This window comes from Corvus hawaiiensis, chromosome 1 (genome assembly GCF_020740725.1).
Source record: "Corvus hawaiiensis isolate bCorHaw1 chromosome 1, bCorHaw1.pri.cur, whole genome shotgun sequence".
Lineage (NCBI taxonomy): Eukaryota > Metazoa > Chordata > Aves > Passeriformes > Corvidae > Corvus > Corvus hawaiiensis.
In genome coordinates this window covers 49,328,397-49,355,873 of record NC_063213.1, presented here as the reverse complement: position 1 = coordinate 49,355,873, position 27,477 = coordinate 49,328,397, and the positions used below count along the sequence as shown (strand labels likewise).

The 27,477-nt window shown below is 39.3% G+C and overlaps 1 protein-coding gene across 1 annotated transcript; it reads right to left on the bottom strand.

Moving 5' to 3' along the window:
- Positions 1–8,340: 8,340 nt before the first annotated feature.
- On the bottom strand, positions 8,341–19,870 carry POLR1F (RNA polymerase I subunit F). Its single transcript, XM_048321296.1, has 6 exons — positions 19,617–19,870; positions 11,954–12,156; positions 11,703–11,886; positions 11,484–11,625; positions 10,151–10,359; positions 8,341–8,811 (listed from the first exon to the last, which is right to left on the bottom strand). The coding sequence occupies exons 1-6, from the start codon at positions 19,868–19,870 to the stop codon at positions 8,415–8,417; spliced, it is 1,389 nt and encodes a 462-aa protein (XP_048177253.1). The 3' UTR covers positions 8,341–8,414.
- Positions 19,871–27,477: the final 7,607 nt, after the last annotated feature.

The window sequence follows — 27,477 nt, the reverse complement described above, 5'->3', positions numbered from 1 at the left end:
GCATCTACTGAAGTAAAGCTTCTGTTTTCTAGAGCTTTAATAAGCAAAGCTTATTAAAGAGTTAATACTCATCCCATGCAGGCTGTTTTTCTTGATAGACACCTACATTAATTTTTGTATCAGATCCCTTTAGGAAGCAGTGTGAACGAACATCTTCCACAGTTTAGGGCACGTTTCTATTATATCCCATTAGCTAAATTCATAGTGAATTTATTCAGTGTTGCCACGAAAGTTATGAATTAGTATTTTTCTTTTTCAGAGAATCTCCTTAATTCTATTCTCTAGTTAAATTTAAAAAAAATCATGCAATTCCTAAAATAAGTCAGTGGATACTTTCATGACTAAGTCTGAAGCAACCTGAGCAACACCCACATCCATTCCAGAGCTCAGATATAATGCAAACACAGTCACATATTCTATCATATTCCATCACCAATATTCACACACACATGGCAAAGTCTTACTGATGCTTTTGAGTCCTCACGCACACAAGCCTGACACCCCACTCAAAGACAAATCCCCACAACCATTTCATTAGCAGGGCTCAGTTTTCTTTAAAAATGTAATTCATAGGGGTAAAGAATTTGTTATCCACTTTTTCTGCAAGATTCTAATGGTTACATTACTTACATGTAAAACATATGGATTTATGTTCGGGTGGGAACATCACTCACCACATTAAGGAGGATTAAGACACCTTTTAACCTTCCTAGTGAAGCTCTACAGACAAGCACTTAAGAGTACCTTATTAAGAATAAGGCTAAGTGTAATTGAGCACATTACTGTATTTCAGTGCAGTCAAGTGGGTTATGGTGTCAGCCACCAAGACAGTTTCTGTATTTTAACTTTGTGACTGATATAGTGCAGAGGGGTAAAAGTGTAATCTGATGTCACCCTTTTTACATTAATATATTTCATATGTGTCTACTAGTGGTATTGTCACAGCACAGAAGCCTACTCAGGTTGGTGGTATGCAGAGAAATTCCCCCACCTCCAATTTGCTCTTTAAAAATCTTAATTCCAGGTCTTATATCAGCCATTGATATTTAACATGACTGATACTGAGGTTTTGATAGTTAACAGTGAGTTTATGTGAAAACTAAAATGCTTTGATGAACTCAACACTAACATGGACTTTTCAGCCTCTTTTTCCGTTGTTCCCAAGGAGAAGAAACTAGGCTACAGCAAACCCAGAAAAAAACCAGGCATGTGAATAAACACTAAATAACTCTGTGTTATAAAAAAAAAAACAAAACAAAACCCCCAAGTGCAGTAAAGACAAAACCAAGTTGTTTCCTCAGCACCAGAGCTCAGGATGCCCCCCTTCCCTTTCCCTCATGTATAATAAGGTGCAAAGTTCTGCCTGGAGCTTTTCCCACTGCCATGGAGTCCACAGAGTGGTTTGTGTTCACCACAGCTGAACTTGGGTCACTTTTCTTCAAACAGGTGAAATAATATAATTTCTCTCCTCTGCCCAACAACTAGTATCCATGAAAGTTATAGGAATTCAGTATTTAAGTAAACAGGAATCTGCAAACTGGCCACTAACTACAAATTTACTAAATAAGAACAAACAAATGCACCTACACATCACAGCATTTGCATGAGCTTTTATTCGCAGCATGGCCACCTAAGTGTCTTTTCCTATACAAACAAACTACAGAAAGGATATGAAATATGAAGAGTGAAAAACTGGATGAATATCAGTATTAATGGCGCTTTGAAATATATAAAAATTAGAATATAAACTAAAGCAACATGGTCACAGCAGTGAGGGTAGATACCAAGATTTTGATGCTGACATACAAAGCACGTACAAATTCTATTTCTCTTCTAGTCTTATTTCAGTTAGCTGAAATACTTCTTCTCATCAAATACCAGTTCCCAGAAGTTTTGAGTTCTTTAGATGACAGATGTGGAGAAAAAGCCCAAAAGAAAAAGCAATACTCCACCATGTGGCATTGCATGAGAACAGGCAGAACCCTTCCTCAAGTCAGATTTTTCCAAGTCCTACATTGATTTCTGACACATTTGACATTCAGTCAATTTCCCCAGAATACGAATTTGGGAGGAAAAAACCCTTTTGGTTCACTCCCTAACAATGCAATTCAGATACCTGGAATGAAATAGTCCTCTATTTGAAATGACTACTTGCACATTTAAAATATTTTATGTCATACTCCAAAAAATTAGGAAGCATTTTTAATGGACTGAAAATACTTAGTGTAGAGATGAGAAAGGCATTTAAAGAAAAAACTTCAAATTTCCTTTCATTCTCAGGAAAAATTTTGGGACTTCAAAAACCTCCTTAAACTGAAATTTTTCCCTTTGCACTCTTTATGAAAAAATCCCCAGCTTTTTCTCTCTTTTTTTTTTTTTTAATCCTTCTCTCCTAGTCAATTTTCCATATATTAATTGAATTTTTTTAGACCATTTTTCAAAGTGTGCTCCAGTGAAGAAACAAGTCTAACCATAAGTAATTGCAGTAATATTTTTTGCCTGAGAAAAGACATTTTCTATACTCAATTAATAGGAAGATATAAAGTTATTTGCAACAGCTTGTCCTCACGTTCCTCGTCAAAATATGGCACAACCACAGATTTACAGGATAAATATAAAACAGGAATGAATGTGATGATGCTGGGCTCTATTTTGGGATCATTTATGACAATGGTTTTGCAAACCAGACTTTGAAGTGAGATAGAAATAACCGCAATACAGATGACTCCAAAACTAATCTGTGAGCATCTGCATATTTTGGTAAGTACTTCAGAAATACTACATGGGTAGAAAAATGGATGTGCAAATGCACTTAAATCTGTAACACATGCACATTTTTCTCTACCTCAGAAACCTTACAACTGTCCATAGTATCATTCCTTTGGCCCAAGAAAATGAAGAGTTCAATTTTAACTAATGCCTAGTCATAATGAAAAGATGAATTTTCAAATTATATCTATGAAACAGAAGAAAACTAGAAAAATATGGGATTTAGTAATAACTAATTTACACATAAAGCAGGTCACTTATTCAGCTAAATTCACTTTAATGTCAAGAAGATCGTATCAAAAGTACTTATCAGCACATCCCATACATCATCAGTGCAGACTTATTTGTAGTAGCAATATATGGAATTTCTTTGAAAGGCAGAGGTCCTGCACTGCTTCTCTAGGCAGAATGAAGAAACTACGAATACCTACACCATCTGTGCACTTTTTGTTTTGTTGTTGGTTTTTTGGGTCTGTGGCTTTTTTTCATGAATGAGACAAACAGCTGTCCCTCTAGGAAAGTGCTTCATAAAAACTGGTCATCCTTGAGTCCATGTGGAGATGACCAAATCTCTGGAGAAAAAATGAATCTTGAACATATATGTAATAAAATGGCATTATCCTGAAAGAGGGACAGATGTCACTGGTTCGTTACCTATAACAAAAAAGGAGCTGATGCAAAAATTTTATAATGCTCCAAAACAGTCTCATTTTTTCTGATATTGATGTTCATGTTTACTGACGCAGGATAAATTTGCCTTCTCTTTTAGTCCAGCTTTTATATATTGATTTGACCGATCATACAGAATTTTTAATTTATCCATGTGCTGACACGTTTATTCTAAGGAAATAAAAGCACAGGCTGTGACTTATCACTGGGAACAGTATGTAGCCTACTCATTGAAAACAAGATGACTCTGACTTCAGCCAGCTCCCTGAATGAGTGGGAGTTACTTCATACTAGTTTTGACAAAATGCTTCCAATGAAATCTGGGACTACACTTGCACAGCCTGCATTCCACTGACTGCTGCACTCCAAGTCTCCATCAGAAGCTGTGTGTGCTGGGCATGGGGGTATCACAATGAGGTCACGCCCACTGATCATGGCTTTGCAGGTAGAACTGAAATACGATTTCTGAATGTGACCTTAACTGCAACTCAAGTCAAAGCATTTGATAAATCTGCTTCTTCAGTGTCCAAACTTCAGCACTGCTTAGAAGCTTACACACCTAATTTGAGATTCTGAGCAGCACAGTACTGACAGACTGGCTCTTACCAGAGCCTCTTAAACACATATTTCTCCTCACTCAATTTGTGCAGCACAATGAAATCCTGCTCTTGAAGTGGACATCATATTTCCAGCCTATTAAGAATATTCTTAGAGATGTTTCCATACCCCAAAGGCACCTGAAAGAAAATATAAAGGAAAGATGAACATGGGTAATAATGAGCAAGAGAGCTTTGAAGTGCCATAGTTAATCCTACCTTTTTAAATGTATTCTCACTAAATATAATACAGATTCAGAGACCAAAGGTCACATCTTAACCTTCTAATCCTATGAAATACCCTAAAATAATCCATAAAAGAGGAAGGTATTAATAGTGAATCTTCTATCAAAGTTTTTTCCTCCGTTCGTAAGGTTTCTTTGCTATGTACTAAAAAGTGCTGCAGTTTCACTCACCTTCTGTACAAAAAGTTCATTTCAGCTGTTTTTATAGATAGATTTCTCAAATAAGTTCTTTTCCAAGTTCAACCGTCTCTGGTTGTAACAGAAACATTCTAGCAGCAACGATACTCTATATACATACCTGTTTGGGAAATAGGAGGAGATCATGTTGTATTCAGTGTTATGGAGCAGAGGTCCTTAAAATAGGAAAATTAAAGCTTATTCCTTCTTTGCCTAAGACAGTTGGCTTCAGGGGAACTTGAAGTCATGGCCAGCCTGCAATTCCTTTTACATGCTTAACATCAGGTCAGTTGAGTGGCTTGGGACAATATTTAGAGCTGAATTTAACCCAGCTTTAACTTAGTTATGTGTAAAGTCATGAATAGCAAAAAAATCTTGAGCTGTGTCTGTAAAAAACTTATTTACTGACAGTTTTGGAGAAGCTCAGAGCTTGATTTTCAGAATCTTATTTTTGTTCACATGAATCCAGAAGATACCTTCTCCTTACAAACAAAGCCTACCGGATACTGAAGTCTCTCACTCTTTATTGAATATACAGAATTTCTAAAAGCTAAATAGCAGAATAGAATCAACATTTTGGTAAGAAAAATACATGCCTTATTAGAATTAAACTATTTCAGTCCTTCCATAGCCAACAGTTATAATCCTTAGAGCATCAGATCACACAACCTCTTCACAGCAAAGGTCTGTACTGTCTGAGGGCTATCAAAGATTGGGATACTTCCAAAGGAAAACTGTTTACTCAGAGGCAGATTTGATCAAGGGTCATGTTTTTTCCAAAAGGCAGCTAGTTTGCTTAAGCTCTCTAAAAGAAATCCTTTCCCTAGAGCTCATCCACTGGGCTGTTTGGGCTGAGTATTTCAAGGAGCAGCAAAGTGCCAAGTCAAAAGCAAAGAATTTGTTTCTAAGAGAAGCAGGGAAAAGACAAAGAGCAAAAGTCAATGCCGCAGATTATTGCAAGCTTCAGAGAATACAAGACAATTGTTCTAGAGACAGCTAAAAATACCTTCTTGTAAGACTGCTCACTCTTTTGCCAAAGGCATGTAATACACTGAGAAACATTTGCAGAATCAAAATATTTGTACTGCAAAGTAGCAGTTCCTACTTTAGAAACTTATAGCTGATTAAGTCGGAACTACATTTTTCATAATACAGACAAAAGATTATCAACCACAGCCATAAGTAAATATTGGTTTGTTGCAAGCTTAATGTTAAAACAGAAAAAAGAAAAAAAAACTCAGCAGTTTTTTTTCTCTAGATCACAGTTACCTTGGTGTAACTATCAATACAGCTATAATATAAAATACAATTTTACTTTCTAACCTTCTCTTTGCTATGTGACATGAGTTGTAGTAGAATGTACCCGGAAAAAAATGACAGAACGGCTGTACAAACAAAAAAATGAAGTCACCTGGCCTCACAAGAAGCTTTATAAATGATTGTTCTGTATAGTCAAAAATCTTGTCTCAACTCAAAATTTAATACAACTCATTTGTAGTCCAGGGGTACACAGAAAGTTACAGATTTAGAGATCAAACTTCAGAGAAACTTTATTGGAAAGTGTCAAGTTCAGCTTCTTTGTTAATTTCAAGCATCAGAAAATCTTGCCTTTTTATGGGGAAAAAACAAAGACGAGTGATTTAAATCATGATCAGATAGAAAATTCACTTTTGAAAATCCAAGTTTTCTTGCCGAATTTAGCAAATGTCAAAATAGTATTTACAGCAATATCAACAGTGCTGCTGTGAGGCTGCCAATATTGCCTCCAATTGCGTAAAACACATTTTTCTTCCTTCTTTTTTGAAGTCCTTTCTTCACTTTTCCCCTTCCAAAGACACACAACCTAGCAAGAATTTAACATGTTACGGTATCTATATTATTGGAGCAACAACTTGTTCAGCAATCATTAATTGCCAGTTCCTGCATTTATTTTTAATTGCTCTCTTTTGTTGTAACCCAAGAAAGAAACCATAAAATTATACAAGTGGGTGCCAGCCAAACTTGTGTGCCAAAAATAAACAACCTGCCTCTAAGTAAGGCCCAAAACTGAGATTACTGAATGCTTTCAGGAAGGACTAATCATCAACAAAACAGTTTGCTAAACTACAGTAAGCAATTCCCAGTAAGAGAATGGTAAAGCAGCAGAAGTGGAAATAGAGCATTCAAAGTGCTAAAAGCATTTCCACTGCCTGTTACTTGATTCCTTAGTTGCAACTTCAGTATTCCCCCTGAATGTCATCTTTCTTTCCTTGCATGCAGATGAAAAGGCAGAACAGAACAAGACAAATTTTTGGTGCTACAAAATGGCTCTATCAGCTGGTGAGGCTTGACTCTGGAGATGTGTTTCCCTTCCCTAAAAGGGCGAGTGAGGTACAGTGAGTATTAAGGAGTGAGAGATGAAGCCATGTGACCCAGTCTTTGGTTCACCTGCAATAGTAACTGCCTCCATCATTCTCTTCATGTTGGCATCATCAAAAAATATCTTTGCTTGCCATCCTCCTCTCTGATATGTCCTTACCCACCCATCCAACTTGTTTCTCAAGTCACTACATAAATATACAGATATTTATATATATATACATATCTAAAGGGGAAAATAGCACATAATTTCTGACTGTAAATTATGTCCCAGCCTTCAGGCTGCCTGTGTACTTTAAATACAGCAGGGTGGGACTTCTGTGCCATTCTCTGCAACCATGAACACACCAGAATACTGCCCTCAGCTGACCTTGCAGCATGGTGTAATACATTACAAACATCATCTGACTTCTCAGGTTTTGTCACAGTACAGGAAGAATGGATAGATGAGCCAGCACCTATGAAATTGCATGTAGATCAAGCGTCAGCATCATCCCATGTAGAAAGACAACAGGGACAATTCATGTTCATCTCAGGACTGTTCAGAAACTGGCTTCAGGATGAAGTACACTGAAGAGCAAACACAAGACGATATACTGCAGTTTCTGCTGCTTCTGCTGCCACTAACTATTTAAGCTCATTTTCTTGTACATCTTCAAAAAGTCTTAACTTGGTTCCTTATGGTATCATAACTTTAAAACGCCTACTATGTACTGCCATGCCATCGAGCCTCTAAGCTGGTAACTGTCTTGGTAAATTTGGAGCTTTAAAGATGCATAAAAGACATTAATATAGCACAAAGTGAGCCCTAAAACAAGCATTGTCACACCTGAAATTCAAACACGTTCGATGTGAATGGATGTCTTATTAGAAATGGTAAACACATCTGTTAAAGTGAACTAATAGCATCAGCATTAATCACTAGAGCAAAATGTTTTGTCACCTAGGAACAAAGATAAACAGCAAGTTTCCACATTCATGCTGTTTACTCACAGGGTTTTCAAAGAACTGGTTATGTTCTTCTTGTAACAGGTAAATCAATACCAAAGCAATCATGGCCTCCTACCTAGGTGAAAGACTAGACCATGTCACACTACAGCTCTCCCCAGAGCTCCTCACAGTAGAAAAGAGCAGCAACCAAAAGCACTGACACATTTTTTTGAGTATCTCTTTTCAGCCCCCTGGGAATTCACATGAATCTCCAAGAAGCCAAAAGGTAATCCTAGTCTACTCTTGTAAAATCAAGATTGGCAAAGATGGAGTTAGAGCAGCAAACATCCTAACTACCGACTGGCTAATGCGTGGAGCTGGAAAGCAGACACAGAGGTGATGCATGTGTTCCTGTGATTACATTCCACGGTTCTTTTGTGCCTTGTTCTCCAGTAAAAAAAACCAGGCAGATATTGCTTCTATCCCATTTCTTCTACTACTGCTTTAAAAGATCCTGCCTTTCAAGCTGCTGGTGCACATATGCACACAAACACCATCTGACCTAGCAGAGCAGACTGTGTAGTAAAGAACATAGGCATTTTGAAAACAGGGTTTTATTGAAACTTATCAAAAACATCTGAAATCTAATTCAGGAAAGGCACTTCAAACTTTAGTCCCTTTTCTTTTTTGCTTTGGGTTTTTCTGACGTCTGAGACAACTCATTTTCTTCAACTTCATCACAGTGCTTTCTTTTCTTTTTCTTTGACTTTTTATGGTCACTTTGGTAACCACTGGAGTCACTGGCAGGCAATACGAGTTCCTGTTCTTCTTGCTTGTCCTTTTTCTTTTTCTTTTTCTTCTTGTTTTTATCATCACATAATCCATTCACAGCATCAACACTTTGCTCTTCTTCATTTTCCCTCCCAAGGTTATCTGTCTCATTTAAAGGCTCTTCTGTGACAGTATCTTCCCCACAGTTATTCAAGCTGTTTTCCTGGTGGCCAAGCTTTTGAATTTTGTCCCCATTTGTACTTTCAGTGACTGTGTCAGATTTTTTGGGTCGCATGCTGTGAAGAAATATACAAAATAAACTGAATTAGAGACACAGCATTTACACCAAGTAGGTAAAAGATAAATATTTGCTAAAAACAACAACAAATGGATAACACGATACTCTGTGTTATAGAGAATCATAAAATTTAATACTCTCAGGGTAATTTTTATTACCTTACTGGCTTCCTTCTTACAACATAAAAATATTCTCTGTCAAATCTTAGCCTAAATTTATTCTCTAAAGTGCCATACAGACCATTTGGTATTTCCTCTTTTCTTGTGCTCCTTTATCCCCTAATTCATTACTACACATTGTGTAGTGAAGTTTTTTTTTTTAAGTCATTCACAAACACACACAGCTAGTGGCCTATTCAGTCATACATGAGGCACAGAGCTGATTTTACCAAGCAATTACCCTACTCTAATTAAAACAAAGGCGATGCCAGAAAAGTTAAAAAAAAAAAAGAAGAAAAAAACCTTCACAAAAAACACCAAAAAAAAAACCCCCAGCAGATACCTTGCAACCAAGAGCACCGGAGAAAATATCTAGGAAGACAAATATGGAAAGAATGCAGTTAAAAACCATGGAGGTTTTTATGTCCCCAGAGGCATTGAAGATAAAATTGCTAACTTTCATTGTGAATTCACTGAAACGATTCAGAGAATCCTTCCAGATTAAAAAAAGGAAAAACAAACAAAAAATGCTATGAATTTGCCAGTAGGAGTCATAGCATACATTTAATTAAAACCAAAACCATGTTGGAAGAAAAATATTGCTCAGTAAATGACTGTTTTTTAAAAAAAAGTAAATGAACTCTTCTGAAGATAAGATTTCTTGCAAGGTGCCCTATAAATTTACAAAGGCCTAAGGAGGAAGTTGACACATTTGCTCATCTCTGAAATTCTATGTTTAAGCAAGTATTTAAGTCATCCACATCTATTTGTCATTATACAACACATATGCACTTGTTTGTGTGTAAATGTCAATGTAACCACTGTGTTCAGGACCCCGGGGCTGCTTGCACTTGAAAAGCCAATGCACAAAGCTACTCTTAGACACCTGCATGTATTGTTTTGAGCATGTATTACATATGCAATCAATAATTCATAGGTCAGCAAACTCAGATTTTTAAAGATCAAGAAATACCTAGTTTTACTTTTTCCAGAGAAAACTTTCATGGGAGTCTTTAACAGTGGAAAGTTTAGTTTAAGACAACATATATATATATAATTACATATATAGGGATCTGTGTGAAAATAAGAAAGCTTAAAGATTAAGATGTAATTAAAAATCACTTAGCTTGTAAAAAACCTATTAACCCATTAAAAATATTCTCCGTTAGGGCACCATACCTGCTTTTAGTGAGTCCTCCTCGAATGAAGAACACTCCAGCTGCATCAGAATCCAAGTGCAACACTTGAAATTTCAGTTCATCCCCTATTTTTAACCCCAGCTCTTGCCACTGTACAATGGACATTTGTTCAGGCTTAGGGATAGATGCATTGAAGCATCCATGTATCAGGCAGCCAATATGACTAGGGGCCACTTTATTAATTACACCCTAAAAAAGAAAAAGAATGTCATGCAAGTCTGTAGCAAAAATCAGCCCTTTCAATGCACACCCTTTAAATATTTAGTTTCCTATATGGAAAGTTTTCAGTAAGAGTTTATGTACAAGGTATGATATCAGTTTATCTAGCAATAAGTTAATTCTCCTTCACTAAAATCAAAGCTATTCTTGTAAATTCTTCATACAATTCCTCTGAAAATAGAACTGAACTGCAAGAGAAGAAGTCAAAACATGGGATTTAACTACAGTGAATACCTGAACAGAGGAGGTAACTCTTTCCTTACACTACAGTGATCAACTTTGCTTTGAAGCCATTTTAAGTCTGATTTACTTGCCTAAAAATGGCCTTCGAGCTGGCACAGCACTACTTAGCAGCTGAAGATAGGTAAGACACATAAAAAGCCTTTAAATACTCCATTCAGAGGGTTTCTGACACATCTGCATGTGAAACCATATCCACCTTTGTTTTAATCACAGAATGAAGGACAGACATTGAAAATTTTTTTATTCTCTTCCTAGGAAGATGGCACATTCATCCTTAAACACAATTACAAAGACACCATCTATGCTGCAAAAGGTGTGGCACAACAATGAATGTAAGCCAGCTCTCAACATACTTTACCCACAAGTGCTGAGCAAGGGCACTGACAAGCTTAAAGCTGTTCCGTGAGCCATACGCTTCCTTTACTGAACAGCAGGCTCCAACTCGATGTACTGCTCCTGTGCTTGAAGGAACCGAACTGACGAGAGCATCTTAAACACTCCTGTCACTATAACAAATGCACCTGTTTGAGAACTACCAACTCTTCAGAAAGAAGCACCGGTACGATGTATGCAGTCATGATACACTATTTAATACGTAATCCTTATGATACAATGCTTTAGTTATACATAAACTCAATAAACCTAGGGATGGACAAAACAGACAAATTAGAGCAAAAAGTACTAGTCCAAACTGCTAATAAATTGCTATGAACTACTCATAAATGAATAAGCTAACATAAACTAAAATATGTCTCCACCTAAGCTCCAGACCACCTCATGCTGGAGATAAATCAAGCTTTGACCACTTAGCAAAAAAGCCCGTCCCATGAGGCGCCAAGGCGTTCACATACCACCAGCTTCTTCCCCTTCTTGGGGCTGAAGATGATGAAGTCCGCCTCGATGTTCAGGTGGATGAATCCTTGGTCGTCGTAGATGTCGCCGAGCTCCCCCACCACTTTGATGTTGTCGTAAGCCACCGGCACACCCTGCAGGCTGGAAGGACAAGGAGGAGGGAGGCAGCGTTAGCTGCTAGGCCGCGCCAGCCCCCCCGCCGGACCCCGCGGCCGCACCTCTCCGAGTAGCGCAGGAGCTCGGCGTCCAGCTGCGCGCGGATGCCGGAGCGCTTGCGGCCCAGGAAGCGCGGCGGCAGCGCCACGTGCCGCCGGTGCGGCGCCGCCACCAGGCACGAGTAGCGGCGCGCCACGAGCGCGCGGGCCGCGGCGAACGACGGGGCGGCGGCGGCGGCGGCGGCGGCGGCGGCGGCAGGGGCGGGGGCGGGGGCGGGCGGCAGCACCGGGGCGGGCGGCGGCTCCCGCGGCACGGCCATGTCCCGGCGTTCCGCCGGCGCCGCGCGATGGCGTCAGCCGCCTGCCCTCCGCGGGGCGGGCCCGGCCGCGGCAGTGACGGACTTCCGTGGGGGTAGGGCGAGGATGTGTTCGCAGTGCGGCGCGCCGTTTCGTGCGCGCTGCGATGGTGCCGCCGAGGACGGCGTGATTTATTTCCTCTTTCCAGCCGATTTTACATCTCGGAATCAGGGAATGTTCTGAGTTGGAAGGGACCCGGAAGGATCATCGAGCCCAGCTCTGACGTGAATGGCCCACAGGGGGCTCGAACCCGCAGCTTGCTGTGAGCGGCGCGCTCGGACCAGCCTGGCGGGAGCCCCGTCGCGCACCCGTCCGCCCCGGGAACCGAAACCAAACGCGCGGTCCTTGGGACAGGAGATGTGTTACGGTGGCCTTGTAAATTTAAGTTGAACATTTGGTGATTTGGACAAAAGACGCAATGACAAATTATCTTAGTAGCACTCTTCATATGCAGCAATTTTGAGAATACAGGATTTGTTTCCTGTTGCTAGACCCCAGATCCCGTTCGTGCATATGGTGAGAAATGTTGAAATGCATTTAATAACCACAGACCGAGGAGAAAAGAAAAAAGTCCCCAAAAGCGTTGCTGGTGCGCTGTGCACTGCAGTGACTTACAAAATGAGCTGCAGTACTACAAATAGAAACCTTGTCCTGCTGTAAATGATGGAATTTGTGGCTGGTTAGTGAAGACTTTGTCCAGAAAAGTCATTTAGACTTAATATCCTCTCTAAATGGCACAGTATTGCCTTATGATTTTACTTTAAACTGACTGAACTGAACTCATGCAAAACGTTGAAAAGGTGTTCTCCCATTGATTTAAATCTAATTTATATCAATTTAACTTGTTATAGTAAATGTACACTTTCGAACTGATTGAATCCACATGGGGAGTTACAAAAAAAATAGGAATTGATGTATCAGTTTCATTAAAGGTGTTAAAACTCCTTTTATGCTGTGGAGGGCTCAGAAACACTTGTTTTGTGAAAACAAGCCTTACGTCAGATACCAGAAATCCTTGAATTCCCGATAAAACGTTAAGTGATGCAAAAGCCTTTGAAACTACTCAAATACTACATCACCAGAAAGTTTTCTTTGACTGAACTTACTGTGAAGACAGGATATTGTTAGCTTTCACAAGTAAAACAAGTGGTATAATTTGCAGTACTTTACTGCAAGTAAAGTTGCATTAGTGTGAAACAACTGACATAAAAATGGCTTTCAGATGTCATACTAAACTCCAAATTTGAAAGAGAAAATGTCTTGAACTACTGTAATCTGTATTCCTATGTGGCTTTAGTCCTCCAAGGTATTTAATGTCTGTTGAAATTAATTTTATGTTATGTGGTCTCAGCTTTCTGGAAAAAATATCGTATTTTTTATTTCATCTATTTGGATCATATTTAAACCTTGCAATGTGCTTTCAATCTTGGTTAAAGACCTTAAACAATAACTGCATGCACTCCTATTCCTAAAAGAAATATATGTTTTATAACTCTTATTTATGAGTGGATTTAGTTTGCAGGGAGAACATATAATACACTAAGGGCTCTGTTCAATTTTATCGAGGACAATAAAAACCTACCTCTTCTCTTAAAATAAAAACTAAGAATAAGATGGAAAGGCAACATGAACAAAAATGTGAACCTTTGTCTTTCACCCTGTAGTCAGGTTGGACAAGATGGTGTCAGAAAGGCTCTGTCTCTCAGGGCCTGCAGCTATCCGAGGTTATCCCCATGGACTTCTGTCACCAGAAAAATCCCTACAGAGATCAAGTCTGTGCTTTCTAATTGAACCTCCATTTATCCCTGCTACTGTGCCTGGTTTTCATTGCACAGTGCTCTTGAGACTTCCAGATTTCCTTTCAGGCTAAAGTAATCAGAAGAATGAACTTTAAATCCTAGTGGTCATTAAGGCTGTGTGGCAGGCCAGAGATAATTAAAAGTAGCCTATTTGAAATCCTCTAACTGTGGATACCTGGCCTCAGCACCAGCTGTTTTCTCTGCAAGTCCACACCTGTCAGGTCACACTGCTTGCTGATGCACCATAGACTATCTGTACCAAAAGCAGTGTTGTCTTGCAGTCTTGTAGAGACTTCAGACCCATGGTGTGACTTGGACTTTCACTACCTCTCTGTAAAAGATACTCTGATAAAAGATGGAATCTCAATCTGACTGCCACCTCCCCCAGCCACAGATCAGTTCTTAAAACCATCTGGACTATAAGACTTAAATCCTGATATCCCCACATTCATTTCTTGAATTTTTCTTCCCTTTTCACTTCTTGATGTTGGCTTCCAGCTTAAAGAGCCTGTCTGAGCTGACCTTTCAGCAGCGCTGCAGTGAGCCTATGTCCAAAAAGGCAGCTGAAACCAATGTCTAAAACAGCACAGCTGTTGGTATGTTTGCCAAGTCCCACAGTGGCTGATAAGACTGTTCTGAGCCTGTTTTTCTCTAGAGGTCAGGTTGCCAGTAACAATGGGGACCAAACCCAAAAGCTGCATTTGCAATCACTGCTGTTCTTTTCCTTCCTATTTTATCTGGGTTTGTCTTATTTTCTCTGTGAAGCAAAGGCCAGATTACAAAAAGGAGATTCCTTGACAACCTCAAATTCAGCACTTCTCAGCTGGTCTTTTCTACCCATGCTGTTATTGCCATCTTGTATCCAGGTGTCTGAATTGACCATATATGTTGGGTAGAAAGCTCATTATTGATGCTCTGTTGTGGCAGGTGCATTCATTCAGAGGGCAGCCCTCATCCTGCCTTAAAATCCTGGAAGTCATAGCTGTGACAGAATACAGTGCATCTTATGCAGAGTGGAAGAATGCCTGTGGCAGTGTGCTGCAGTAGGAAATACCCTCCCCCTTAGGACTGTGAACTCAAAGGACTCAGTGCATTTTGAAATTTATCCCATTGCGGGTTCCTTATACCACAGCTTGCACTCTATAAAAAAGATAAATGAAGAAATGCCTCAGTTGCATAGGAAGGGTGGATACGATACAAAACTTGTGCTCTGAACTTTTTTTTTAAATATTTCAGCTGGCTTCTCATTTTTCATTTTTAACCCTACAGTACTTCTGTTGACAGTTGTTGCTGTCATACTCAGAAGGAAGAATCAGTACTCAAACACTCAGTTTTGTTTTCAAAGTTGTGTGGTAATATGTTTGCTTCAGTCTTTGACGCTCATCTCAAATAGAGACTAATAACATGTTTGGTCATTGAGAACTAAGCATCTAAATGCCATTGTGGATGTCAACTTGTGGTCCTAAATACGGAATTCTATTACGCTGGTTTTGTGGAAGTTATTTTTGAGAGGGCCACCATTCAATTATGGTGAATTATATTATATTTAGAAAAAATGCATCAGTGCAAAGGGTTAGCTGAAGTTAACAACAGTTACCATAGTAAAGGCTCTTTTGACTGCGAATGTGAGAGGAATTAAGTTATTACTGTAAGGCAAACATTAATTTGAGCAAATACAGGATGATAAGATGAATACTGTCAGTGGCCAAAGAAGGTAGATACTCCTGACAGTGTAGCAGGACTCTCTTTATTTGTACTTAAACAAAATGCACCAAATACTGAAAGTCCACCAGATGGCACACGAAAGCCTTGATACAGAAAAGTGCCGTCATCCAGGAGAACGAGGGGAACTGCATGCCTGGCTGAAAATTTAATCTGTGTTACACTATGCAGACCCTGTTTTGTCAGCAATTAGTAGGTCAGTCTCTAATAGCTAGGAAATGACTTAGAAAAACATTCAGGGAAAGAATGCGATAAGACAGCAATTATGTTAATTTCTGTCAGCTAATAATTTATCTTGATTTGTAGTGACATTCATGATGTAAGGACAGGGAGCAGTTGGAGTGAGTCCAGAGGAGCGTCACAAAGATGATCAGAGGGCTGGAGCACCTCTCTGTGAAGACAGATTGAGAGAGCTGGGGTTGTGCAGGCTGGAGAAGAGAGGCTCCAGCCTGGCTCCAGGGAGACCTTACAGCACCTTCCATTACCTACAAGAGAGCTGAAGAGAGACTTTTTATGAGGGCATGGAGTGATGGGGCAAAGGGAGAGTGACTTCAAACTAAAAAGGAGTGATCTTAGATTAGATATGAAGAAGAAGTTCTTTCTTGTTAGGGTGATGTGGCACTGAAACATTGTGCCCAGAAAAGTTGTGAATGTCCCTTCCCTGGAAGTGTTCAAGGCCAGATTGGATGGGACTTTGAGCCAATGGAAGGAATCCCTCCCCACAGCAGGAGGAGTTGGACCTAGACAACATTTCAGGTCTCTTCCATCCAAACAATTCCATGATTCTGTGCTTGGGATGGACATCTTTGAGCATTTGGGGACTGACTAGATTTGCCTTTGGCCCTTGATTCTCTTGAGTAGGTTATTGCCTGCTGGGAAATGGCTGATATGGCTGGCGATCACTCTTGTGGAGATAAAATATCTTGTTTATAGGTATACTCCTGAAAGACCTGTGTTCAAGTAGCTCCCTGGCCTTATATCTGTAGAAATGAAGGAACCTGATGTAAGATGCCTGGTGCTGACTGTGGTGCCCCTGACCAGCTCTACTGGTGCTTGAAGGCATAGTTGCAGTAGCAGAGAAATCATGGCCTGTGGAGATCTGGCTCTTGGTCTAATGCTGAGACTCTCCTGTGTGTTTCCAACCAGTGAGTGAAGTGTGTTCAGATAGTGGATTAAATAATGTGATAACGTGACTTTTCTCATATATACAACAAGTGAAGTTGCCACAGAAACAAGGGAGGAAAGCAGCTTGTGCCACTGTAGGAACAGTAAGGCTTTTCTACAGCACTGTGAATGCTTCTGATGAATGATGCTAACAAATGAGATGGATGCACAGGTTGTAAATGGGGTAAATGAGGTGTCCCTTGACAGTCTGTCTGTGCTATTTTGCAGTTTATACTCTGAGAAACTTCTAGCAACCCTTTACTCCTGTGTTTTTAAAATTGTCAGGAAAGATGGGAATTAAGGATCCACTGGGGATTGCCTCCAGAAAAGTCAGCTGCTATTCATTTTAAGAGTAGAAAATGTCTTTTTGTCATCCTGTTTAATGACTCCTATATTTCTTCCAGATACTGCAAAAGACAAAATAATCTTCTGGTTCTACTAGTAGTAGCCTACTCTGTCTTTTCAGTGCTCCTCATATCCTGAGCACTATTGAAAATGGAATTGTGAAGACATTTGTAAATGTAAGGAAGAACATTGAGGCATTTATACCTTAATCCTTTCTTGCATGGTGCTATTCCTAATTTTTTTTAATTTTTTTTTTTTTTTTTTTAATAGAAACCTGTTAATCCTTCTGGCCTGGAAAACAGGTCCCAGATCTGAGGAGTTTGCCATTCAAGAGAGGTCCAAAGTAACCATCCATTTGATAGAAAGATAGCTGATTATATCTCCTAGGCTACTTTCAAGCCCCTGTACTGCAATCTCATTTTTACAAGTGAGTTTCGGGAGGGTTGACACTTGAGAAATATTAAAAACAAGGGTGAAGAATTCAGTTATGTGGATTTTTTTTTTTTCATTTTATCTACAGACTTTAGCAGGTAGCTCTGTTATCAGCTGTGTTTAGGGTAGCAAATTAATCTGGGGGTTTTTGTCTGTATTTTCTTCTGCAGTTAAATGTACTTTTGCATTGATAGACTGGAAGCCTTTGCCCCAAATGTAATGGAGATGAGAGACAAATCTTTTTGAAGTTAAAAAATGTGATTAGTTTTAGTCTCCTAAATGTATGGTTTTGTTTTGGATCAAATATGGACTTGCTTGGATAATATCAAAACAATTGTTCTTGTTGTATTTCCATCCTACAAGAATGAAAAATAAAATCTCAAATCTAATGGGGATTCTGTTTTCATATTGCAAGCCAAAGAGGCTGAGTAATCATTATAGCATTTTCCTGTTTATCCCGTTTATTTCCAGGAGCCACTGAGATTCATTTTTCAGGAATACTTTTTGATAACTCAAAGATAAGCTTTTAATTATTATAATCAGTATTTTGTATATGAAAATATGCCTAAATGATCTAAATCTCTGCTTGAAGATGAGCATAAAAGAAATGACATCAGTGTAAAACAATTCTAGATTTATTATTTTTTTGCTGTCCTTCTCAGGTAGTGTGTACTACTTCAGAAAGTCTGTAATATAATTGATTTTCTTAGAGGAGCTGAGCCTCTGACTATCAATAGCAGCATTATCTTCAGGAAAATAAAGGGTAGTAGTCATTATTTTGAGTGAATGCTGAAGAGCTTGAGGTCACTATTTTCATTTGAGTACAGAAGCTGGAGGTGCTGAAGCAAATGTACCTTCAACAGATTAGGTAATCTCCAATGTGCTGTGCCTTATCTTGAAAACTGTTAGAGCATTAGTCACCTCTGAATGAATCAGTGCTAGGTATCACTTGATGCCTGTATGATAACTGAATGTCAAGGTTGAAGACAAGGTAGGATAATTTTTAGGCAATTGCCAAGTTGTTCTTATTTAAAGAGAAAATTTTCCGTTCTCATTTGACTTCCTGCTGAGTTCATGGTTTAGTTTGGTACGTCACATTCTCAGTGACCTGGTTCAAGTGCTTACTATTACATCCACCCTCCTACATGTAAAACTCCCAAGATTTCAGAAGTCATGGTAATAGTAAAAAAACTGAAACCAACCAACCAACAAAAAAAAAAACACCCAACACCCTCCCCCAAAAAAACCCCCAACCCCCAAACCAAAACCAACCAATAAAACAAAACCCCAAAGCAACCAATCCCCCAACAACCAAGGCAAAACAAAACACGAGTGTCAGGGACTCTTCTGTGAGAAACAATTTTAATGTTCCCTACACTGGTGAAAGTAGGAAAAAATAAATGAGGTGTGGACAAAATCCTGCTCTCATATCAGATTATCTTCTCACTTACCCAAATCACTTATGAGCATTTTTCTGCTTAGGCGGTGATGGAGGAAGGAAACTCCAACACCCAAACCTGAGAGAAACTGCAACAAGCTGACAGCAAATTCAAGGCCTGCAGCTGACTGTCCTAGTCAGTAGTTTCCTGAGCAGTGCTTCTGTTCGTGCTCCTCTGTGCAGTAAATCATTCTTACTTCATTCCGACAGAAGAGGGCCTCCCAGTGTAACCTTTAGCGAGACAGTGGATGCTGCTGAGAAATCGGAATGGGAGCTTGGATGCTTTCAGACTGAGCAAAATAGGCTCTTGCTGTCAAGGTGTGGTTCAGGAGGTAGGACCCTGAAGTCCTCTTGAGGCAGCCTGAGTTTTTAAGTGCCCAGTTTTTTAACAGGTTACTGATTTATGGTAAAATTTATGAGCTCTGGATTAGGAGAAATTAGGAGAAATCTTCCTCTGGAGAGCCAAAGCTCACCCCTTTCTCCACAACTAGCCAAATATCTAAATAAACTTTAGACATTCCACTCTGAGAGCAAGGGACATAAGATATCAGGCTTGCAAGACCTTGTTTGAAGCTCCTCAAAGCATTTATCAGAATCTAATGCTTTTTAATGCTGGACTCATCAGTGGGATTTAACATGACATGGTCCTAAACTGTGCTTACTCTCAGTTTGAGACCATGTTCACTATCTCCATTGGAGGGTCTCTAAGAAAATGCAGACCTGTTGTCAAACTGGAGTTCACTAGCACAGCCAGGCTCAAGCTGAACTCCAGAGAAGTGGTGTGAGGACATCCCATGCCTTGGAGTGCTCCCAGGTTGTCCATGGCTGGATGAGCCAGGTGTTGTGCGGCCGGGCTCGCTCGCAGGAGCCCAGGGCCAGCAGCTCCGAGGCTGTACGGTGGTGGCAGCCAGGCTGGCCAGCTGGAGGGGGCTACAGACTGTGCAGGCCATGGGCTTCAGCACACTTAAACCCATGCTTAGGCCTGTTCTTAATCTTGTGCTGATGAGCTATCCAAAAAGTTAAGTCATCTGGCTAAACCAGTACTGAGCTCTTTCTCGGTAAGTAGTGTCGCTTCTGCAGTGATCCCCACTGCCGTCAGTGGGGCAGTTGATGTGGCATATGCGGTTGTCATTTGGAAAAATACACTGTTTTTTTTAAATTTTGTTTTCATTTTTATTCTGGTTTCATTCTGTGTCTCAGAGCAGAAGGCAAGACGCCCATATTAGTGTTGCAAATCTTTGGACCATCTCTACAGATACTTGCAGACAGGAGGAACTGAACAGATCTCCCTGGCAGCCTCCTCACTGCTCAGCTGTGTGCATCCCAGCAAAAAGGACAACTTGGGGTGTCTTCGTCTTCTTCACTTTTTGCAAGTTTTCAGCTCAGCAGAAAATGATGAAAAACGTTTCCTGTAATTTTCCGCCACAACTGCATTCAACTGAACCTATGGGTTATTCTAACATACAGTACAATTATAATTTTCCTGGAAAGTCACTGCTTTTTCATACTTTTTATTTAATTATTTACCTTTACTGGAGATGTATATTTTTAATTATGCCTGTGCAAACTCATTATGTTGGATGAGCTCTCTCATGCAGGTTTATAGATTGAGAATAATTAAACTTCATGGCTGTCACACACTTTTGGTAAGAAATAATACATATGTTTATATGAAAAAGGATTTATAGTTCTTATATTTATAAAGACAACCTGAGTCTGCCAAGTTATGAAACTTTATTTGCAAATAAATATTCTACTTAAGTGTTCTTAAGACATCAGTATAAACATTGGAAATGTAAATGCCAAAGAATGAGTGCCATCAAAGAAGGAGATTTTAAATTAAATTCTTAGTTCCCAAAAAAATGTGCTGTTTTGACAGAACGTCCTGTCTTTGCCAGTAAGCTGGGGGGCATCTGTAATGTTTCCATTCCTTGATAGAAGCAGTATATATCCTGGAAGTCCCCAGAATGTACTTTTACTTGAAATCAAAAGTAAATTCTTCCAAACAAACCTGCAGTGTTCAAGCATGAACCTTTTTTGGGGGTTAAGAGCAGTGTATTTGAGGAAACCATTAAAAGGAGTCATCTTAAAGGCTTGCAGGTATTGCAGACTGTAAATGTAGGTGTCGTGAGGGGTGAAGGATGGTGCAGTCTATCTCGTAGGAGTGTGCAGGCAAGGCAGCTGTGATTGCACTGACTGATGGAAATGGGCATTTTTCACTATTGGGTGCTAATGGAAAGGTGGGGAGAAAGCAGAAAAAATCCCTTTGTTTATCCCTTTCCTTTTTTTATCCTTCAGTAAATCTGTACTTATAAAATTCATTTATTCTGATTGATCAGTTCTGTGTCTGCACATCCACTTACTATTTTTTGCAGTGTTCAGGGCAATGCAGATTAAGGCCCTGATTCTCACACTAACACCACTACAAAAATAGTTACTAATCATTGGACTTGTTAGGCTGCCATTAAAAAGGAATCCTTGTTTGAGACAGTTGTCCAGGTTTAACTTTAAACATAAATCTTAGTCCAGTTACTCTCAGTGGAAGCAGCTTCTTAAGCATATCTTTAAATACAGACCTCAAAAGAGACATTAACTTAGCATTTGAGAAGCTGAACCCCAAGGTACATGAACATACTACCTTTTGTTCATAAAGCATGAACAATTACTTTCAAATATTTTTCAATATTTTTTTCTGTTTGTGGGATTTTTCAAACCAAATATTGAATATAGTACTATAGAGCATTGGGGAGTCACAAGCATAACATAAAAGATTAAACTGAATACACAAAAAAATTGTTACAATGAAAGTGAAGAACTTAAAGATATATTGAATAGACCTATATTAGTGGGATTTTTTTGTTTTGGTTTTGCTTTTGGATTTGGATTTGTTTTGTTATTTCTTTTGGGTGTTGGTTTTGTTTTTTGGTTTTTTTTTTTTTGTCAGCCATTAAAGGTATGATGTGCCAATACATCACTAAACTCTTAAGCCCTTCTTCTCAGAGGTTTTTTTTCCAAATTTTCCAGTCTTGCAACAGATCTGCAACTGGCTCCTTTGTGCCTACACAATCTCATCACTGCAGCCATAGAATAACCACAGAGTTAAGACTGTTGCAACATTTTCTTGAAAGACCAATTGCAACAAATTAATATTTATATATCCTTGAAGCTGTTTTGTTGGATGCTCATTCTGGCTCCATCACTTGCCAAGAGACTGTTGTGACTCAAGTACATAGCGTAGACTCTGAAAAAGCTAACGTGTATCCTAAGAGGGGGAAGAAAGGTCATTCCCTCTTGAGCAAACCATTTAACATAAGGGAAACATCTCTCTTTTGACAGATGGGAATGTAATCCCTGCATAGTCTTCCAGCTTTGTTTGACAGCTGGGTTTGAAGCAGTGTAGGCGTGCCTGTGCTGCACAGTGCATCCTGTACGTGACCTGCAGCGTGCAGGAGCAGTGCGTCCGCGCGCGTGGGCTCTGTGTTCTGGTGTCAGCCCCACCTCCCAGCATGCCCCAGAAGCTCAGCTCAGGGGTGCCTAACGAAGCAAATGCTTGCAAAACATGCTGATAGGCATGACTGGCTGTCTCACCTGTGTGTACTGAAGCAACGACTGCACCTGAAAAGGTATCCACTGATACATGGATATTTTTAAATTTCCCGAAAGGCGGGTGGGTATTTGGTATTAACTTTACCATGACTCACTCTGTATCTGTGTTCTGCAGAATTCCTTTTGGCACAGTGTAAATGTTTTAAAATCCTAGATATATAGGCATCACTATTAAACTTGCCAGCCTGCGACAAATTCACACAAGAGATCTGTCTATCCATTGATGGAAATCAGGGAAGGAGACAGATTCTAAAATATAAAATAATTCCTTATTTTCCTCATTACTCCTATGGGTAAAGCAAGCTGTTTATCTGGCAAGAAACTGGGCAGAGTTAGACAGTATGAAATTTTATTCAATTTTAATATCCTTGTAGGATAAAGATTAGTTCAAAGCAATCAAGGAGAGATGAGATGAGATGAGATGAGATGAGAACTCTTAGCCTACTAGCTGTTGGTCCAATGTAAGTTTGGTAAGGCAAAGTAAAGATACTGACATAATTCCTATGCACAGGACAGAAAGAATAAGTTTACATGGGAAGATTTTAAAGGATTCAGGAAAGAAGTTATGTGTGTGTATATATATATTCTGGAAATCTGCCCCAGGGTGAGGGAATTTAAGAAGCTAACCCAAGAGAAGGTTAAGAAATTACTTGATCCCAGTTTGTCCCAGGCTCCTTAATTTAGCAGACAATAGCATAGTGAGAGCCAGTGCCTGGGAAATCTGCATAGAAACAAATCACTTTAAAGTGGGTAAGTTTGTGCTCATTGGAATAAGGGAGGTGATAGATTACATCTTCTGAGGGAAAAATATATATTGCTTCCAAAGATGTTTTGTGATTGATAAAAGGATTATCAGATAAGTGTCCTGTCTTGTGCTATACAGAAGGAAAAGTTAATCATAAAATCCATTCAGGTATTTCTTCATGTTTGAATATTTTAATTTACAAACTCAACAGTTTTCTTCATAGTTTTATACATTATTTTTAGCAAGTGTAAAATAGAAACAAAACAATCCATTGCATAAATAGAATCATACAGAATCCTGTTCCTTTTAGGTCCAGAACTCTTGGACCGTTTTGAGATCTCTGCTGCTGCCACCATAGTGTGGGTATAAATATTAACCTACTGTTCTTCATGTGTAATAGTTAAAAAAGGAGCTCTGACACATACTTTTCCAGGGTGCTACACAGTGCTACAATGAATAGTCCTCAGAAAAATATTAGCTGTCAGCATTCCTGGAGTTTATTCCTGGGTTAAGGGGGGAAGAGAGCAATGATATCAGTAATGTAGCAAACCACAGGCATTTAATACTGTCAGTCTGCATGTTTGGACTTCATGGTTTAGATTTAGATTTGCCTTGTTTGCAATCTCACTGTAAAATGAAGGCAGTGATCAGTATTTCCTTTCTCTGGGCAAGAAAGGTAAGAATTGATTCGATGCTAAACACTTTAAAGGATACAGCTGCATTTTAACAGAAGAGAAGACATGATCTCCTAACTTGAACCAGCATGAAGTGGGAGGGAGAGAAAAAAGGGTTCACCGAATGATGTGGGAGAGCAGCTGAACAAGTTTGTGGTCCTGGTAACATAATTTGATTTGTCTCACACTGGCTACTAGCCATGGGATGCAGGAAAGAGGGTAAGAAATCCTAATGGTTCTTAGATCTCTTTTAATGTATGTATGATTTCTTAAGGATGCAGAAGGAAGTTTTGTTGACTCCTGTGCCTGGTTTATATCAGCAGAATCATATACAGCTTTTCAGTTGTGCTTATGGTGCCTCTTTGTCCCTGCCTTCCTACCATGTTCCCATTGCACATTATGCCAGCTCATTTAAACAGCTATTTTCAATATGCAGATGAAGTAATTTTTAATTAATGTACCTGGTCAACCTGTTCAAGATGCGATAACTGCATGTATTTTTGGAAAGACACATTTTGCAGTTTATGGCAGGATTTTAAATTAATGTCAGTGATCTCTGGGAAAAAAAAAAAACCCAAACCTTCCACTGGTTATGAAGCAAAATTGCACTGATATGGAAGTCACTAAAGCAGCCTGCTATGACTGGTGGTTAAAGGACATAAAAAGTACCTTACAGCAAATCAAATGTAAGGGGAAAAAACAAAAAACCTGCCGCTTCTGTATATGCTCGGAACTCATTTGAAGGAACCATAGAGCAACTGTGAGGTTGCTCTGCACAGCTTATTGTTGGTTCTCTGGCAGAGCTAGGTGTGTCTGTGCTGTGTCTTCAGTGTTTCTTTGCTTTGATGAAAAGTGGCAGGAGAGACCCTGGTGCAGCTCTCTGGACTTTCTGCTCCAAGTCAAAGCTGCTTCTTTCTGTAGCAGAACACCACTTTCATAGCCAAGCAAGTCTCTCCAGGCACACACCTTCTGCTGAAATTCCAGCTACTGATTAATCTTATCCAGTTCCTTTTTTTTCCTTCAGAATACCAAATTGCATTCTCATAATTTTATAATTAGAAGTAAAAAGGCCTTTCCAAGCAAGCTTCCCAAGGTCATTTAGAGCTCCTCAGGTTGGTGATATTAAACTAGGATGGGTTTAGCGTCTTCAATCAAATTATGTTTTACCAAAAATATTCTGCCATTTTCTTCTTATTATTTTTTTTCTACCCCCTTGGCAGCTCTGAGTCTGTCTGGTTAGCCTTTGGACAAGTTCTAAAAATATTCCTCAAAATCTGTCTCCAGATGCATGTACAGCAGCTTTGGTTGTTTATGTTGGAGGTTTATGGTGGAGCTAAAGATGTCACTTTGATACAGAAAAGGAAAGCTAGGCAGAATCATTTTAGGCAGGAAGATTATGCAGTAACATCTACAGTGATATGGTAGCCTAATACCAGTCTGCATTTAGCTGTTTCTAAGCATTTAATTATAAAAGTCTTCTTTTAACTCCTTAACCTGCCTGGGACTGGGATCTGAAAGGATTAAAAACGGCTTAAACCACTAGACTCTCTTTTCACTGTATCTTTAAAATCACACTGTCAGGGAAAATTTAGATATAAGCATGATTATTTGTGATTACAGCTTAATGTATAGCAATTTCCTATTGAATGTGGCCTGCTCCACTGTTCTTCACGCCTCTCCAGACGATCTGAAGGGAAATTTGGATGTCCTAATACAACAAATATATACTGAAGATTGTGCAAGAAAGAGATTTCAAACATATTATATGCACTTTTCTGCACAGTTTGCAATAAGCACTGTTGATTGTTGTAAATTCAAAACGTGTGTGTTTCTCATCAGCTGAGGTTCAATGAAATGCAAACTATAGGATAAAATATAGCCTAAGGTATAGCACATATCAAGGACTTACCAGCTAAGTCTTCTGCACAAAGTTCAATAAGTAAGTTCCTTCAGGAAGAGTGTTGCTTGACCTAGTAAATAACAGCTGAATATCTCAGAGAGAATCTGAGCCAGCATCTGATTTTACAGTAGCATGAATCCGACAACTGTGTCAACGGCAATACATGTTTCATCCTATTTAGATTGAAAAGGACTTTGGTGCCCAGCCTTCAAGCTATTGGTGTAGATACACTGACTGGTCACATTTTGAAAAGTGAAAGTTTTGTTTTTCATGCAGTTGGATAAGTGGAATGAATGTCCTTTCATCTGTACCAGTAATGAAAACATACAGAGAATGCTTCCATTACAGTTGAATTCTGTATGCAATTATGGAACAAAGCCATTAAACAAAGTGAAACTTTTCCCAGAATTCCCCTACCACACACATATTGTGGTAATTTACTTTGAATTTAAGAATTCTGATCCTCTTTTTATGTCTCAAGTAGCAGTGCTCTTTGTCACATTTGTTCCCAAGTCTTTTAATTTCCAGATTTGCATTTTCAAGGCTTTTATTAATGTAGGGACCAGCCAGTTTTTCTACATTCTAAAGGCTTGGCCCCAAAAGAAGGGAAAAGAACCCGACCAATTGAATTTGGGGCCCAGATCTCTTTTCTCTCCTTCCAGCACATCTGTGAATGCAGCAGAAATGGTGTGGTGCCATTTCATAATTTACAGCAGGGCATCAAACATTAGGAGATTAGAGAATGGATCCTCCTTTCCTGTCCAAAGTGGCTGTTGTACTGCACTACTGTGTTGGATGCAGAAGATCCACATATTTCCCTGCACTATTCTATACTCTCACTAACATGCCAGGAAAGTGTTTGTGATAAATAACTGGGTGGTGTTATGGTCAGTACTTTCATGTCATTCCTGAGCAGATTCTGAACTGCAACTCCAAACTGCTCCAGGATCTGAAGCTACCATTCCCAGTCCTGAGGTGTCACAAGAGACTCTGGTGAACTGTGATACTATAGTTGTGCTATGGAGGTAGTGATAAACCTCAGCCAGGTAGTTCCAAGGTGGATTTCTGAGTAATTTTTTAATTTACTCTTGATTTTATTTGATAAGGCCCTTTTACATGTTTTTTGCTGAGACAGTGAGGAAAGGAATGTTACAGAACCACCTCCTCAGGCTGTATGTTCAATGTGCATTTTTCAACATATGTGAATCTATGCACCCATTTATACCGTGGTCCTGCCTTGGCAGGTTGTGTCCAGAGCTGCAGCAAAAATGCTCCCATAAGGGGCATGTACTGGGGACAGATATATCTCATGCTTCCTGCTGCAAAGGAAGAGGGGTATCAAACTGAAGGGACAATGCCACCTGTAAAGAGCACAAACAATCTGTAATGTAGTGAAGGAGACAGGTTAAAGACTGGCAGTGCCTGGGAAGGGGAGCACCTCCTTGAGCAGAGATACCTTAACATCTAGCTGTTTTGCTATGACAGTATCTGTATTCTTTATGAACCTGAACAGTGTCATTAGCAATTTCTAAGGTATGTAATAAATACTAGTATATCAGGGCCTTTGAGGAAATTCAAAAACTCTTTGGGACAGTAAGTAAGTGAAGAGAAGCCTTATAAGGTGGACCGTTTTTTGACTCATAAGCTTAGCCATCC

Bases quoted from the DNA above. Each gene is read 5' to 3' on its own strand.
- POLR1F (XM_048321296.1), bottom strand. From the start codon at position 19,870: ATGGGTTTAAGTGTGCTGAAGCCCATGGCCTGCACAGTCTGTAGCCCC. The intron at 10,360-11,483 runs GTATGTGAACGC...TTTCTTTTTTAG, and splicing joins AGAAGGGGAAGAAGCTGGTG to GGTGTAATTAATAAAGTGGC. The intron at 8,812-10,150 runs GTATGGTGCCCT...ATTTCTTCACAG, and splicing joins GGAGGACTCACTAAAAGCAG to CATGCGACCCAAAAAATCTG.